The sequence below is a fragment of the Gorilla gorilla genome, chromosome 5, assembly GCF_029281585.2.
Source record: "Gorilla gorilla gorilla isolate KB3781 chromosome 5, NHGRI_mGorGor1-v2.1_pri, whole genome shotgun sequence".
In the NCBI taxonomy this organism is placed as follows: domain Eukaryota; kingdom Metazoa; phylum Chordata; class Mammalia; order Primates; family Hominidae; genus Gorilla; species Gorilla gorilla.
In genome coordinates this window covers 38,253,159-38,271,886 of record NC_073229.2, presented here as the reverse complement: position 1 = coordinate 38,271,886, position 18,728 = coordinate 38,253,159, and the positions used below count along the sequence as shown (strand labels likewise).

Sequence of the window (18,728 nt, the reverse complement as noted above, 5' to 3'; positions counted from 1 at the left end):
ATTAACATATCTAGGCCACACAGAAGGGTCATGAGGCAAGATCATCAGCATAAATTAGCACATTATTACAAGGCATCTAAAGGAACCAGGCAAAATCTGCATGATAGATCTTTCTTTCATAACGAATATATAATGCTATTTGATTGCATTTCTTTTAATCACAAGTATTATTTGGAGGGAAAATACTCGTAGTCTAATATCACATTTTACTACCTACCCAAAATTGGAATTATGGACAGCCAGGGTATGTATGGGGTTGGAGGCGGAAGCCTGTTAAAACCATTTTTGGGACACTTAACTATCTTTGTCCATTTGTCCAGAAACAAAGGGGTTTAAAAAAAAAAATCACTGAGTGCATTTTTGCTTTTTCTAATTTTCCCACAAAAATATGAAAGCATTAAATCATTTAGGAAAAAAGCCTTTGTTATTTACCAAACCCACAGAATTACACATCTACTAAAAGAGGTGAAATAGCAGTTCAGTTTGTTAATGAAGCCCTGTTTTTTCATCTCTACAGTAAGAATATCCTAAGACTACGGGCTCTAGGGTATTAAAGAGTCACAGTATCTTCTTTTTATTTTTTATGCTACTCATAGCTCACAGAACCACTGTCAAATACTGGAAGAAAATATCTATATGATAGTCTTTAGCTACTGGAACTGTTGCTGAATAATCAAATCCTCCTGTAATTATGCATTTTTAAACAATTCAGACAAATCGCATATGTATCATATTACTAACATCAACAAACCCTGCTAGAAGAGTGAGCATTTAAATATAAGCACATATACTCCCATGAACATAAAAACAAACCTCTAACTGCCAACTGTGCCTTCACTTCCCCCAAGCTATATACATTTAGTAACTGAGACAGTCATTTCAGAGTTAGGAGGATGGGTTTTTAACGGAAAAAAATGTAAACTTTCTTTCCAAGGCATGGTACCCTAAAAAGTGATTTTCAGAGAGAAATAAAAACTGAAACATACAAATTATATTGCCTCAAAATAGTCCCTACTTTTAAGTAAAGGAAACAGTAGAAGCACATCTGAAATTATTATATCTTGGACTTCTAAACTTACCCCCACAACAAAAGTAAAACATTTTATAATAGTAATGGAACTGTCTTGTGCTTTTTCACCCCTGTAAAAATCACTGACAAATGCTGTTTATTTAAAACTATATAGATAGATAGATAGATAGATAGCTTTGATGGGATAAAAAAAATATCCTACTGGTATTCTCTTTCTAGGTCATAAACTACATTGGATGTAATAGGCTGTATAAATGAACAATCAGGAGGTTTCTGTCTAACTGTATGGGAAGTGTATTCACCACATCCTGCTATATAAATAATCCTCACTTCAAGTCAAATTCATATTATCTAATTTTTGCATTTCTCACCTAGAGAAGCTCTTCACAGGACCTGGACCTAGATTCTCCTCTCATCACACAACTGTGAGTAGGAAATTCAAGCAATGAAAGGTTTTGCTACATTTTCAAAGGTACTTTTAAGATAAAATAACTTTCTAAAATGAATAAACCTGGGCAGTGTGACCTAAAAGCCACATAAATAATTTATTTATGGCTGTTATGTTTTAATCACTGGACTGTTTTTAGAAGCTTAAAAAATTTAATGGTTTTTGTTATACAAAAGCAACTAGGTTTTCCATGAAACATTAGCTGTCACATTAATACAAGGTTTTATCATTAATTACAATGGATTACACAGGAGTTTATATCTACAAGATGACTGTTAAATATCTGAATTTCCAAACCATTTCAAAATAAAAATGAAACCTGGTCCTAGTAAACTTTACATGAATTAAAGATCCATTTACAAAACAGAAAATTAAATGTAAAAAAAAACCTCAATTTAAAACATTTGTAGATAAAACATTCAACACACTTGTTCATCAAAAAACGCAAATTAAAATATTAAGCATAGGTAAACAGTGCCATCTTTTGGTATATTTAGGAACTGAGCTAAATTGTACAAAAACATCTTTAACAGATGAAAGGTGAGTAGAGCAAAGAATTCAAAAACCATCAGTTTATCATTTTATAACATTTAAGCTTTATAAATATATTAGCTTTTTTGGAGATGGGGTCTTGCTATGTTGCACAGGACAGACTCAAATTCCTGGCCTCAGGTAATTCACCTGTCTCAGCCTCCTGAGTAGCTAGCATTACAGGCACAAGTACCAAGCAGGCTATTTTTAAACTTACAAATATTTCCAAAAACATACTACCTCACATTTATTTTCACTTCAATTTCATGAGATTAATAGAGCATCATTACATTTTAAAGACTCTGAGGCGCAGAACATTTTAGTAATTGATCCCAAAATCCCTCAGTTAAAAATGATTGAGCCATCGCTGGCTTAAAATTGTTCGTTTTTAAATTGCAACATTAATTCATTAAGCTTAGATAATGAGCCAAGTTATATAATTATTCTGCATTATAAGCAATGAACAAATTTTTATATTAGTTAAGATTCTGTAAAAATCGTTTGCTTTTAATATTTTTTGTATACATTTGGCAAGGAAAAGATATTTATGTTTATTAAATGAAGAATACACATTGACTACATTCACACAGCTGCTTACACTTCACAAATGCAAAAACTTTTAATCCAATATAGTATTCTTCATATCTCTATGTTAATGAAAAAAAAAAAAAGCCCTCGTTGGCTAGGTGTGGTGGCTCATGCCTGTAATCCCAGTGACTAGGGAATTTGAGATGGGAGGATCAGTTGAGGTCAGGAGTTCAAGACCAGACTGGGCAACACAGTGAGACACCATCTCTATAAAACTAAAAAAAAATTAACAAAAATATTTTTAAAAGCCCTTGTTTATGGCTTGCACATGATTTTACACCACAATATAAAAAGCCATTACAAATGGAAATGACAAGCTTCAAATACTCTCCCTAAAGCTTCTCTGGCTTAATTTTGATCTTAGATGTGTCCATATACCATTTTCAATGTCTTCCACTTTTGTATTGTTCAGTGATTTTCTGAATAGTTTTATTAAGCCATAACATTTATTCCAGAACACTCTCACAATTCCTTCATTTTTGTAAGCTAGCTAATAATAAACTTCCTCATGAAGAGAAAAAAAATATTCTCAATGATCTATCCTTATCTTTGATTCACTTGTTACTAAGAATTTTACTCAAACTGCAATCATTAGTTCTTTATACAGCAGACTTGAAAATCATGGTTAAAACACAATCATTCCATCTTAAATCATACAGCAATTCAATTAAAAAGAACATCAGAAAAAAGACAAGTCAACAAGATCACCAAAAAGGCTACGAAAACACTGCTGAAGGAGTGAAAGCAGAGAAAGAGTCAATGGGATGAGCCATAAGCATTACATCTTCTGTGAAATGGAACTAGGTGATCAAAAACAATTAGACACTAACTCAGAAATGTAGTTACTTCACCCATTAGGCCTTACCTCTTGTCTACCGTATACTCAAGAAAAAGCACCATATAGGACATGAGAATTGATAAACTTAGCTGTCTCTAAGTATGATTTGCTGGGAAAGATTGAAATAACATGCCAACAATGAATTTTTTTTTTTTTTAAGATGGAGTCTCACTCTATTGCCCAGGCTGGAGTGTAGTGGCGTGATATCGGCTCACTGCAGCCTCCACCTTCCAGGTCAAAGCAATTCTTCTGCCTCAGCCTCCCAAGTAGCTGGGATTACAGGCGCCCACCACCATAGCCGATTAATTTTTTTTGTATTTTCAGTAGGGACGAGGTTTCACCATGTTGGTCAGGCTCTTCTGGAACTCCTGACCTCAAGTGATCCGCCCGCCTCAGCCTGGGATTACAGGCGTGAGCCACCAGACCTGACCAACAGTGAATTTTTTGATGGATTTAATTTCACCCTCAGGCTCTCCTTTTTTCATCTTTAGTAGTGCTGGATGCTGTTTACCCTCAAGAGTAAATCTTCTCTAGAGACTCTAAATTTCCTTTCCTTATTTCTGAGTGGATGGAAATCCCATTTTGAAGGCCCTTATTTCTCTCTTCATTATTCCATGGGTAGAAAAGAAAAAAAACAAAGAGAATGCCACTCTCATTCCCACCCTTACAATATGCCTCTTTACCAACCGTTGCAAATAACTCAAGTGAATACAAGTAATACTCCAAGATCATTTCTCTCTGCGAGGGCACAGGAACACACACAAATAAATGGAAATATATATAACCATATTGTATTAAGTTTGAAGGAACATCAAAATTTCTAAAACTGAATCCAATCCCATTAAATTGAAAGCAATTACTGCTTCCAATTGAATAAGAATGGATTAAATTAGATTTCTGATTCAATATAATTTGTAGTGTCCATGACAGGAAAAGTGATAGTATAAGGATCTTATCCAAGACATGTCAAGACTATGCAGACTGGACTTGACAGCCACCTAAATAGAATTTTACTGAAAAACTCAAGGGATTCCCATACACATTGCATTTATCTAACCTTTGGAATATACTTTAATTTTTCTTCTAACTTAAAGATAAAAAGAATAAAATTACTTCTATACATTATATTCAAGAAATATACTTGTTTTTACTTGTTCACTAATGCACACCAAAAAAACCTGAATTACTACTTTGTGCCAGGTATCATATCTAATAATTATTATAATACTAAAATACAAAGTTGACCACTTTACATATACTGATTCATTTAATCTTCAGAAAGGACTACCATTGCCATCTTCATTTAATAAGGATGCTAAGACACAGAGATATTATGAAAGTTATATAGCTAATAAATGGTGGTAGTTGGTTTTACAGTCTGGCTTAATATTAAGAGCTGGCTACAGTCTGTTCTTTTTTTTTTTTTTTTCTTTTTTGAGATGGTCTTGCTCTGTCGCCCAGGCTGGAGTGCAGTGGTGTGATCTCAGCTCACTGCAATCTCCACCTCCTGGGTTCAAGCGATTCTCATGCCTCAGCCTCCTCAGTAGCTGGAATTACAGGCACGCACCACCAAGCCCAGCTAATTTTTTTATTTTTAGTAGAGATGGGGTTTTGCCATGTTGCCCAGGCTGGTCTCGAACTCCTGACCTCAGGTGATCCGCCCCCCTCGGGCTCCTGAAGTGCTGGGATTACAAGCATGAGCCACTGCGCCCAGCTGACAGTATGTTCTTAATAACTAAGCAACAGTGTCTCTGACATGTCAAAGGTAAAGATGAGTAAGACAGAAAGAACTCACACATCATAAAAAAGAAAATGTAAACCAGTTAAATTATCTTAACACAGGAACTAGCTGAGACGTCACTCTAAGCCGGCAGAAATAAGCTAATGGCAGCAGTGCTAAGCAGAGCTACATTTTATGCAAGGAGTTTGAATCTAAAATGATTAGATTAGGTAAAAATCATGTATAGCCACAACTCTTCCCAAAAAAGTCCTTAATCAATCATAAAAATAATATATACATGGATTAGCATACATAACACTTTAAAAGTCCTTAGAAACTCAAATTTGAGAATGACCAAGCTACAATGAAAGAAGAGGTAAAAGCAAAGTCTCTGCAATTCCTGAGATATTCAAATCACTTCCCCCTTAACCATCAAACATATGCTGGTAAAGTAGGAATTGGTGGGAAATTTTTAAATGCAGTAGTTTACTACATTCTGTTTTATTATTAAGCCTCTTTAACCATATTATATGTTAACAGACTTGAAGATTAATAAGCTATACAAGTTGCATACTATGCAAAGCTTAGTTTTTAGTGAGTATGAAAGCAATGTAGTATTAAAGGTAACAAATGTTTGTCCTCAAATTCAAAAACTCCCACCTTCATATGCTCCTACGGACAAAGAGGACAACAACCAGATTCTAGGACAAGCACAGTCAGGGCAACAGAGCAATGAAGGTGTCAAGCAGTAAGCCAGTGACTAAATAATTTTCACATCTGTTCTCCAGCACACATATTGCAGACGGGTATCTGCACAAGATCATACTGCCTCTGAAAGGGTCATACTACCTCTGAAAGGGTCAATTTGTCCAATTTTTATATAAATACTGCTAAAAAGTTTTTTAAAAAATCAATCAGAAGAAATAAAGTGTAAACTAATTTAATGACGCCTAATAATTGTATTAGAAGAACATTTGTAACATGAAATTCACTTTCATATATAATAGTGTAACTGCAGTGATCATGTAATGCAATATTGCCATCTCTTGCCCAATAGCTAAAAATACATCATGTCTTTAATCCAAACACATGACAATTTTAAACTGAAGGCCAAAAAGAGCCAACACTACATGTTCAATTGTTAACATCTCAGAAGTTTTTTCTCCCCAAAATTAAAGAAGACAATACTAAAAACAGATTTTTAAATGAAGCTTTCATGGTAATTTATCATCTGCCCATTTTCTTTAAAAAGAAAATTAATATTTAAACACACGCTATTTCTAAATAAATTATCCCAAAAATATTTCACAAATCTCTAAGCCTGATGTGAATTATTAAGCAATTAAGCAAATGTCAAGTTTCTGAAAATCTGGGTATATGTTTATCTGTCTCATGAAAACTCTAAAATATTATAAACATAAAATATTTAAAGTTCAATACCATAATGCCAGTAATTCTGAAAAGACTAGGCATCTCAACACACTTCAGCACTCCATAGCAGTTTATTCACAAAAATTTACACAATTACACTTGAATTTTGAAGTATTATTTCTCACATGCTACAAGAAGTGCAAACCAGATATTTAGTGACCTGAAAAGGTCAGGCCAAAGGTTGAACAGGATGAAAAATGATCTTTAAGTTCACAAGAAAGACAACAAAAAAGATTAACTTTTCCCACATCTTTAGTAGTGCCAAAATTGAGAACAAGAACTTATAAACGTTATCAAAACACTTTAATTGCCATGAGAGTTACTAACTTTTACTGGGCATTCATTTTGGACATAATACCAGGGTAAGAAAAACTAGGACTTGGAACCAAAATATTTTAGAATTCACAACAGTGAACGAGATTTTTCCTTAATCCCTTTAGAAGGTGAAGATTCTAATCAACCATACAAGTTAACTCTCAAACATAAGAAAAATATTGCTTAAAAAAAATTTTAAGGTTGACACTATTTGATTTGTGTAAACAACATAAATTTAGTACAAAATCAAAATTAATACCACACAGTAGTCTCTTGGTTCAAAAATATTTAGTTTTGTGTTTCATAAAATAACAAAAAAAAAAAAGGAAATTACTGGGCCAAGATGGAAAAATATCAGAAATTAAGTACTTCAGTGCTCCATTTTAAAAAGAAAAAAAATAGAATGTAGAGATCAGAAAAATCATCATGCAACTATTGCATAACACAGTAATGAAGAGTATTAAACATCCTTTTAAAATATATTAAGGCCCAGGCACGGTGGCTCACGCCTGTAATCCCAGCACTTTGGGAGGCCGAGGCAGGTGGATTGGTTGAGCTCAGGAGTTCAAGACCAGCCTGGGCGAACAACATGCCCTAATTCTCTTAGGTCGACTTTTCTTCCACTCTTCAATGCAATTTCCACTCTTAAAAATGTATTGTAACACCTTTAAATTGCTGCTTATCTTCCACAACTTCGAACAACACATCCTTGACCTTGTCACCACTGCCAATCTATTTTCCTCAACAACATGGAAATGTGGTGTGATGAACAAATCTTCTTAACTCAATTCCTTCTTAGATTACAAAGTGATTTTTCCTGGCCCAGGCTAGCCATTCCAGAATTCCAAGTATAGGATTCCCAAATTTCATTCACCTATAACACAAGGTCTGGTCAAAAAGAGTCTGTCTAGTCCATGCACTTACTGTTTCAACCCCAATTGTTTATTATACAGACCGCACTGCCATGTGCCCAGAAATCTCATTTTACATTTAGATATCTCCAAATTAATGTATCACCCCAAATCCTAACACTGTGAGCTGTTTTATTTTTGTTGTCTGGGCAGATAAAAGGTAGGGAAGCTATCAAACCTGTTTAAGATTTCCATCTCCCCCTCCTAGAAAGCTGAGTCCCTTGGAGAGAACTGATAGAAAGAATACAGCTCGGTGATCCAATAACCACTGTCATCCCTGCCACAACTGGTACTTCGCTTTTATTTTGTTGGGAGTTACCCCTTAAAAAATGTCTATTCTACTACCTCTATGCTATCAGATCCTCACACAAAGGCAGCTTTCAATAAAATTCTCTCAACTTTCTACATGAAATAATAGTGGCCAAAATGTGTAGAAAAATATTAGAACTTAATAATCTCAGTTCATGCAAATAACCTAACATAAGCACATTTCCACAGGAAGAAAAGTGAGAGTGAATTACTGGCAAGTTAAGGATATACTGTTTTTGTTTGTTTGTTTGTTTGAAGACGGAGTCTCACTCACTCTGTCACCCAAGCTGGAGTGCAGTGGTGTGATCACAGCTCACTGGAACCTCCGCCTCCCAGGTTCAAGCAATTCTCATGCCTCAACGTCCTGAGTAGCTGGAATTACAGGCATGCACCACCATGCCCGGCTAATTTTTGTACTTCTAGTAGAGATGGGGTTTCACCATGTGGGCCAGGCTGGTCTCAAACTCCTGACCCCAGGCGATCCTCCCGCCTCAGCCTCCCAAAGTGCTGGGATTAGAGGCATGAGCCACCGTGCCCAGCCATGTTAAGGATGTACTTTTAAATAATGATCTTGAGACTACAGTTTTGCAGTACATAAAACATATATATATGTATTCACATATATATACACACGTATACATATATATAGTAAAAGCTTGGAAAATTATCTGAAAATATCCACAAGAAGGACATTTTACAGATCAGCAGAAATAGTTTCTATTTTAATGTATGAAAGGCTTTGTTTCTCCATATATAATTCTATGTTTAACTTCCAAGCCGTAGAATAATGCTAAGATTCAACTATATCTATAAGCTGATGGTCACACCTTGCATTACAGATACTGCACATGATCAGGCTACAATTTACTTGCACTATAATTCCAGGTAGACTTCAGAACCTTAAGATATTAACAACAGACATCATCTTTGGCTACAGAATAAAGAATTTTGGCAAGAAAACCCTGGGTTACATTTTTTAAAAGTTCTATTCAATATATAACTAAACACTTCACTGTAAATACTTATTACTTACACATATAATTTTAAGTCCGAAACCTTAATGTCAGGATTTTTATTTATTTATTTATTTATTTATTTTTAGTTTTTTTTTTTCTTTTTTTTGAGATGGAGACTCGTTCTGTTGCCCAGGCTGGAATACAGTGGCATGATCTCAGCTCATTGCAAGCTCCGCCTCCCAGGTTCACGCCATTCTCCTGCCTCAGCCTCCCGAGTAGGTGGGACTACAGGCGCCCGCCACCATGCCCGGCTAATTTTTTTGTACTTTTAGTAGAGACGGGGTTTCACCGTGTTAGCCAGGATGGCCTCGATCTCCTGACCTCATGATCTGCCCGCCTCAGCCTCCCAAAGTGCTGGGATTACAGGTGTGAGTCACCACGCCTGGCCTATGTCAGGATGTTTTTAAATAATTTCTGTAAGGCCTAAGTTAACATTTTGTTTCTCCTTTATCTTCAGGTACAAGCTATATAAAATTAGCAGAGCTAAATGTATGTTACAAACTGTAAGACACTATGTAAATGTAAATAATCATGGTGATAGTAAAGGAGCAATAAAGCTAGATTAAAGAGTTATGTGTAGAAAGTATAAGTTAACAGCCCTATACTAAGATAGTTGATGATTCTTTCATTGAATCCACTAGAATTTCCAAAAATATCCTATTGAGGTTCCACTGGATCAATTACTTTATACTTATGATTAAGGAGGTAGGAATGGACCAGGTAGCACTCTGCTGACACTGCTATCTATAACTGAAGAAACAGCTTACTTTTTTTTTTTGAGGCGGAGTTTCAGTCTTGTTACCCAAGCTGGAGTGCAGTGCCACAATCTCAGCTCACTGCAGCCTCTGCCCTCCAGGTTCAAGCTATTCTCCTGCCTCAGCCTCCCCAGTAGTTGGGATTACAGGCATGCACTATCATACCAGGCTAATTTTTGTATTTTTAGTAAAGACAGGGCTTCACCATGTTGGCCAGGCTGGTCTCGAACTTCTGACCTCAGGAGATCCACCTGCCTAGGCCGCCCAAAGTGCAGGGATTACAGGCGACAGCGATCGCACCCGGCCAAGAAACAGCTTGCTTTCAAATCCCAACTCAGCACTGAAATTAACAGACTGAGCATGTTCCTGTGGTATAGACTGCAGTGGGATATATACTCCCTTCTTTCCACCAAAAAAAAAACGAGAAAGGCTTCTAATAAGGGTTACATATTTTAAAACTCTGGCTGGGGCCGGGCGCAGTGGCTCACGCCTGTAATCCCAGCACTTTGGGAGGCTGAGGCGGGTGGATCACGAGGTCAGGAGATCGAGACCATCCTGGCTAACACAGTGAAACCCCGTCTCTACTAAAAATACAAAAAATTAGCCGGGCATGGTGGCGGGTGCCTGTAGTCCCAGCTACTCGGAAGGCTGAGGCAGGAGAATGGTGTGAACCTGGGAGGCGGAGCTTGCAGTGAGCCAAGATAGCGCCACTGCACTCTGGCCTGGGCAAAAGAGCAGGACTCCGTCTCAAAAAAAAAAAAAAAAAAATCTGGCTGGGCACAGTGGCTCACACCTGTAATCCCAGCACTTTGGGAGGCCAAGATGGGTAGATCACTAGGTAAGGAGTTTGAGACCAGCCTGACCAACAAGGTGAAACCCCGTCTCCACTAAAAATTCAAAAATTAGCTGAGCGTGGTGGTGCATGCCTGTAATCCCAGCTACTCAGGAGGCTGAGGCAGGAGAATTGCTTGAACTCAGGAGGCGGAGGATACAGTGAGCCAAGATCGTGCCACTGCACTCCAGCCTGGGCAACAGAGCAAGACTCCATCTCGGAAAATAATAAAAATAAATAAAAATAAAAAATAAAGCAGGTCCTACCTCCCATATTACAAAAAGTGAAAGAATACATTATGAGCTTAAGTATTTCCTAAAACAACTTCTAGGATTTAACACAGAATATGAAGGCCTTTCCTTTGCCAAAAAAGAATAAACTTCTTGTCTGCTGGAATCCATGGCTAGTTCAATTTCATATCTTTACACCTCTTTAGCACTCTACTCTGTAACATATATCATGTTCACAGAAGTTTGCCAAATGAATAAACTATAAACACATATACAAAGAAACTATCAAGAATGTTAACAGCTCAGCAATTTTTAAATAACTGCTCTGAAAATGTGGGCACCCAGGCTAAACACTCTATTCTGACTTAGGTAAGCATGTCCACAAATATTTCATATACATAACACCATTACTCTTCAGTGTTTATGAACCACAGCCTCAGTCAATGGTCTTTGGATGGACTTTTTTTTCCAACTAACCTAAAAACACATACAATATTCATTCACACGAGGCATGGCCGCAAACTAAACATAACACAGCTGTATCTAACACAGCTGTATCTAAATGAGGGCTGTTCCCAAAGCAGTCACCTTGGAAGCCTAAACCTCTATTCCACTATCGGGCTAGGGAGTGGTTACGAATTCCTTAACAAAATTGTGTAAGGATTGTGAGGTTCTGAAGAGACCAAAAACGTGTAAGAATCACAGCTACTCTTTCAGAACTCTTTAAGAACTGATTTCAGAATCACTTAAGACAAAATTTATTCTCAACTAGAACAGCATTGTGCAACATCATAGCACATATTTTATTCACCAGATTTGGCCTCAAATGACCTATGGCCATTTTCTAATACTAAATGTATTCTCAAGATATGAAGATTTGCCACCAATGAGCACACTGAAAACAATTTACCAACATCTCCCAAAGAAATAATCCAAAAACAATAAACAAAGGATGACTGGAAAAAAAGTTTAATCTATAAAAATTGCCTACTTGGAGAACACATTCATTTCTTTAAAAAGCCATGGTGCTCACAGGTAAAGTTTAATTGCTTCCCAAGATACAAATCTAATTATATCACATATCCACGTACCCACGATACAAGTAATTGTTCTGAGTTTTAGGGGCTAACATCATTTCTCCTCAGTAGGTTTTATTCTTTGAATGAGAGACAAGCAGGCACGATTTTGTAATAGTTTATTTAAAAGCTGGCCAAACACGGTGGTTCATGCCTGTAATCCCAGCACTTTGGGAGGCCAAGGCGGGCAGATCACTTGAGGCCAGGAGTTAGACCAGTCTGGCCAACATGGCAAAACCCCATCGTTACTAAAAATACAAAAATTAGTCAGGCATGGTACCGCACACCTGTAATCCCAGCTACTCAGGAGGCTGAGGCAGGAGAATCATTTAAAAGCTGGCCGAGCACGGTGGCTCATGCCTGTAATCCCAGCACTTTGGGAGGCCAAGGCAGGCAGACCGCTTGAGGCCAGGAGTTAGAGACCAGTCTGGCCAACATGGCAAAACCCCCATCGCTACTAAAAATACAAGAATCAGTCAGGCATGGTACCACACACCGGTAATCCCAGCTACTCGGGAGGCCGAGGCAGGAGAATCATTTGAACCCAGAAGGCAGAAGTGGCAGTAAACCGAGATGGTGCTACTGCACTCCAGCCTGGGCGGCGGAGTGAGACTACGTAACAAAAAAGTTATGAGCCACCTTTTTAGTCAAAATAAAAAAGGGTTTGAAAAGAGGCAATGAACAACAGCAAACTGCTCTGAGAGTTCGCTTTATGAAGCTGTTGTTTTTTGTTTGTTTTTTTGAGACAGAGTCTCACTCTGTCACCCAGGCTGGAATGCAGTGGGGCAATCTCAGCTCACGGCAACTTCCGCCTCCTGGGTTCAAGCAATCCTCCTGCCTCAGCCTCCGGAGTAGCTGGGATTACAGGTGTGTGCCACCACACCTGGCTAATTTTTGTATTTTTAGTAGAGACAGGGTTTTGCCACGTTGGCCAGGCTGGTCTCAAACTCCTGATCTCAGGTGATCTGCCCACCTCGGCCTCCTAAGTGCTGGGATTACGGGCGTGAGCCACCACACCTGGCCTTATGAAGTATTAATACAGAATAATTATATCGTGAATTTGCATATTTAAAAGCAGCAATTTCAAATACATACCCACATAATCTTTCTTCCCCAAATGATAAAAATATCTATGACTACTGAGAACTAATTTTGATATAATTTATCTGCATACTGTTTTCAATAATCTCCCTATACATTATACATAAGGTATATTTTATACCTATTTTATGTTACACATTTAATATTTTAGGTTTCCATTTGATTAATGAAAACATTATCAATTAGTAAGCTATAATAAACTTTATAAATTCTCATTATTCCATAGTAATGAAAGTGACTACTGGCATAGGTAATCCAGAAGTCATTCATATCAAATCTTTAAATATAAAATCTGTAGAGATTTACTTCTTAAATATCTTAACAAAGCTAATTCTGTTTATATTTCCTGGGCCTATAGCACCTAGACTAGTGAAGAAAGTATTCCCACAGTCTGCTGCATGAAAGCCAGGCTGGAATTAACAACTATGAATTTCTAAAGTAGGAACAATCAATAGTTTATAAAATTAATACAAATACATATAATATATAAAAGCAACAGACTATGCTACATTAGCAAAAAAAAAAAAAAAATTCCCATTCAAGTAATTACTTCCTTATTTTCTCTTTTAACTATTCCCAAATAAGAAACAAAATTAGGTGTGTATAACAAAACCTAATATTCTTGTATAAACATAACAGGACTGTTATTTTATACAGACAAGTACCGTTACAAGACCAAACACAAACTGCTAATGGATTAAAATTTAATTAAAATGTATTAGATATTTAATATGACATAGAAAAAGTCAATATCTGATTTTCCTTATGTTTTAGGAAATTATCTTAGGGACTTTTTTTTTTGAGACAGGATCTCACTCTGTTGCCCAGGCTGAAGTGCTGTGCACAGAACAGCTCACTGCAGCCTCTACCTCTCAGGCTCAAGTGATCCTGCCACCTCATCCTCTCAAGTAACTGGGACTACAGGCAAAGACCAACACGCCTGGCTACTTTTTGAATATTTTTGCAGGGCCAGGGTCTCACTATGTTGCCAATGCTGGTCTCAAACTACTGGGCTCAAGTGACCCTCCCACCCTCTCACCTCGGCCTCCAAAGTGCTGGGATTACAGCAGGCATGAGCCAACACACCCAGCCTTTTTTTTTTTTTTTTTTTTTCCTTAGGGTATTTTCTTAGCCAGGCACACAACTGTAGTCCCAGCTACTTGGGAGGCTGAGGTAGAAGGACCACTTGAGCCCAGGAGCTTGGGGCCAGCCTGGGCAAACATAGTGAGACCTGTCTCAAAAATAAATAAATATAAATCAATAAACAAATTCTATTTTCTTAATACTCAAATTACACCATCAGAATATGGTAAGGCAAGCCCAGGCTAAATTATACTAAAAATTACTAATGAATATAGAGAAGTAATTCTGAAAGCATATTTTGACCATTTTTAACTTAAAGGACAGAAATATTAAGACTCATTTTGCCATCTAAAGAATATGTTATAAAAAATACAAAATTAATAACATAAGGTATTTTAGGCCGGGCGCGGTGGCTCACACCTGTAATCCTAGCACTTGGGGAGGCCGAGGCGGGTGGATCACGAGGTCAAGGGGTCGAGACCATCCTGGCTAACACGGTGAAACCCCGTCTCTACTAAAAAAATACAAAAAAATTAGCCAGGCATGGTGGTGGGCACCTGTAGTCCCAGCTACTCGGGAGGCTGAGGCAGGAGAATGACATGAACCCAGGAGGCGGAGCTTGCAGTGAGCTGAGATTGCACCACTACACTCCAGCCTGGGTGACAGAGCGAGACTCCGTCTCAAAAAAAAAAAAAAAGATATTTTAGTTACTGAAGGAAAAAGGGTGATACAAGGACTAGGTTTCCAATCCTCCTTAATCATTACATGCTGTCTTATAGTTAGGACTTGCCAATTACACATGCAAAGGCAACCATGAGGTACAGAACAATGGTCAGGAGCAGTGTTTGGAAGTGACAAAGGACTTCACTGCATATATGATTTAAGATAAGACGCAACCTTGAGAGGTTGCTGTGAGCCAAGATCGTGCCACTGCACTCCAGCCTGGGAGACAGAGCAAGACTCTGTCTCAAAAAAAAAAAAAAGACACAACCTCTCCTTTCTCAACTGTAAAGTAGGGGTGCCAATATTTCCTCCAACTCAAGGACTAAGCAAGATAACATACATAAAGCACCAGGTCAGTGCCTGTCACAAAGCATTCGAATTATAGTTCCATTTAGTACACATAATAGATACAGAAACAGCTACAGATGCGTGCATATGTGTGGGTTACTATACATACATAATTCCTAGCTCCATCCCCCAAGAGGACCTCACAACAGCGACACCTCAGGGTGGCAACGAGCAAGCATATTGACTGCCCAGATCCCCTTTTCTAAATGCCATTCTCTTAATGAAAAAAATCAGGACTCCTTGGAAAACTGGTTGCTTCCAAGGCTGGGGAAGGGAAAATATGAGAGATTAGAACATTTTGTGGTGCCAGGAAATAAAGAAGTGCTCAAAAAAAAAGATGGGGGCATGCTGAAAAGACACAGGAGCCAGCCTGAACAAGATCCTAATGGCCAAGACTGGAACAACAAGCAGCATAATACGTAATGATAGTATCAGACTATATCCACAGGATAAAATAAATATCCATGAGTCTGTACTGATAGAAATAACTAAGACGGGCCAGGCGCAGTGGCCCATGCCTGTAATCCCAGCACTTTGGGAGGCCAAGGCAGGTAAATCACCTGAGATCAAGAGGTCTAGACCAGCCTGGCTACCATGGCGAAACCCCATCTCTAAAAAATACAAAAAATTAGCCTGGTGTGGTGGCGCATGCCTGTAATCCCAGCTACTTGGGAGGCTGAGGCAGGAGAATCCCTTGAACCCAGGAGGCGGAGGTTGCAGTGAGCCGAGATCACGACACTGTACTCCAGCCTGGGCAACAAAGCGAGACTTTGTCTAAAAAAAAAATAATTAATTAATTAATTAATTAAGATGGAGAAGAATGGACAGCTCTTCCTTAGAGAAAAACTCCATTAATAAATGTAAAGAGGAGGCTGGGCGCGGTGGCTCACGCCTGTAATCCCAGCACTTTGGGAGGCCGAGGCGAGTGGATCACTTGAGCTCAGGAGTTCGAGACTAGCCTGGCCAACATGGTGAAACCCCGTCTCTACTAAAAATACAAAAGTTAGCCAGGCATGGTGGCATATGCCTGTAATCCCAGCTACTTGGGAGGCTGAGGCAGAAGAATCGCTTGAATCCGGGAGGCAGAGGATGCAGTGAGCTGAGATCGTGCCACTGCACTCCAGAATGGGGCACAAAGAGACCCCATCTCAAAGTAAATAAATAAATAAATAAATAAATAAATAAATAAATAAATATAAATGTAAAGAAAACAAGATAGCAGAAAATCACCATTAAGTAAACACCACAGTAATAACTGTTGCAGACAAGATCCACCAGTAGATACTAAAATTAACAGGCCAAAGGTTGAGGAGAAATAGGATATTTATTAGTTGTAATGAGAAAAACAGTGACTGTATTGGAAAGAAACCTAGCAGACATGCGTTAGTGTACCAGTATAAGACACACTGACATCATGACCCCGATATGACGCACTGAGAAAAATATAGTATCGCTTCTGTTCTCTGCTTGCCAAAAACCCAGAACCTCATTCTAATCATGAGAAAAAGACCAATTCAAGTTGAAGGACATTCTACATAATAATCATTTTCATCAGCAATATCAAGGAAATGTTTTCTTCAGAAGTGTCAAGGTCACAGAAGACAAGAAAAAATTAAGAAACTGCACAGATTGGAGGAAACTAAGGGGACATGAAACTACATGTAAGGTGGGACCCAAGATTAGATCTTGGGACAGAAAAAGGAAGTTAATGGGAAAACTGGTAAAATTCAAATACGATCTACAGTTTAGATAACAGAAATGCACTAATGTTTATTTCCTGGTTTATTAATGATATTACAACTACGTAAGATGTTAATATCAAAGGAAGCTTGGTGATGGGCATATGTGAACTCTCTAATTTTACTACTTTTCTGAAAGTCTAAACTTATTTCAAAATAAAAAGTTTTTTTAAATATGACATCCATGGTTATCTACAAAATGTGTAATAACTATCAGTGTTTCACCTTAAAATCACTGTCATGCTAAAATACCCTTTAACTGCTAGGCTATTTATCTCTAAAAAACTTAATTCTGAAAAATTTAATCAATAAAATATATTATAGATCTCATTACCTGTAATTTTATAGCCATAAGCAGCTAGCTGTCCAGCCATATATTCTCCATCTGAATTATTATGAGAACAACCCCATGTTCGTATCCAAATTTTCTGTATGCCTGGAATAGTGCTGTTAAGGAATCAACAAAAAAAAAAAAAAGTAAGTTTCATTGAGTGATTTTTTTTTTTTTTTTTGATCCAGGGTCTCACTCTGTTGCCCAGGCTGCAGTGCAGCTGTGTGACCACAGCTCACTGCAACCTCAACCTCCCAGGCCTAAGGGATCCTCCCATCTCAGCCTCCCAAGTAGCTGGGACTACAGTCATGCACCAACACATCTGTTAATTTTTTTTATTTTTTGTAGAGACAGTGGCCCACTATGCTGTCCAGGCTGATCTTGAACTCCTGGGCTCAAGTGATCCTCCCACCTTGTCTCCCAAAGTGCTGGAATTATAGGCGTGAGCCACCACTACACCCAACCTCATTGAGTTATTTTTAAAATAAAAACCACTAGATGATTTTAAGATATATTACACAAAAAACAAACTCACTACAATCCATTCAAAAGCTATTCATTAAACGCACCAACTTAACTCAAAATCTGTTGTTATATCACAAGTCTAAAATCAAGATAAAATAACCACAGAATTCTAAGAAGTTAACACTCTACATAAAAAAATCTCCTTTTTCTCTGAATTGCATTTTAAATTCATACTACTAACTTACTAACGCTAAGTTCAACTCCTGGAAAGGTACACAAAAATAACAATAGGAAAGAAAGTGGTTCTAGCAGCAATGGCAAATAAAGAAAAGTATGTCTGTTTACAGATTCCTACATACTAGTAGCAATCTGTAGCTTCCTTAAAACTTACAGATATAAATAACTTAAAGTTAAAAACTGTCATCCTAAAGCATTATTAAAAGCACTCTATAAAATCAGAGTTCTAAAAATAAGGTAGTACTTTTAGGGGAAAAAAAGGACTTTCAACTTGGATTGCTCTAATAATTTATAAGTAAATAAAAATTACCTTAAGGACACATTTAGGACAAATTTTATAAACTTCAGTCATTAAAATATAAGCAAATTTTAAATTCAAAGAATTTAAAAGCTTAGTTTCCCAACAAAATAAGCAGATTATAAAGTTCAGCAGTTGACTAGATAAACAAATATAGGCTAATTAAAACCATATAATTACTTTATCCTTTCTGGTTAGGTTGTATCAAAATTTCACGGACTAGAGATCTACTATAATAGCGTAAATAGGGCAATAATTTATTTGTGCCCACTGCCTTTACCTGATCCACAGGTATTTGAAAATCAGCTAAGAAAATTCAAATGTACAAAATACTACTGTCTCATAAGAATCACAAACTCTGGTAAAAATTTTA

General features: G+C 37.4%; 1 protein-coding gene across 2 annotated transcripts in view; it reads right to left on the bottom strand.

Annotated features, from left to right (window-relative positions):
• Window positions 1-18,728, bottom strand: part of CDKAL1 (CDKAL1 threonylcarbamoyladenosine tRNA methylthiotransferase) — a 695,935-nt gene that overhangs the window by 664,596 nt on the left and 12,611 nt on the right. For both annotated transcript variants that reach the window (XM_019030135.2, XM_055391283.2), the window contains exon 4: window positions 17,359-17,471. In XM_019030135.2, the coding sequence (XP_018885680.1) occupies window positions 17,359-17,471 (113 nt within the window). The remainder of the gene's footprint in view (window positions 1-17,358; window positions 17,472-18,728) is intronic.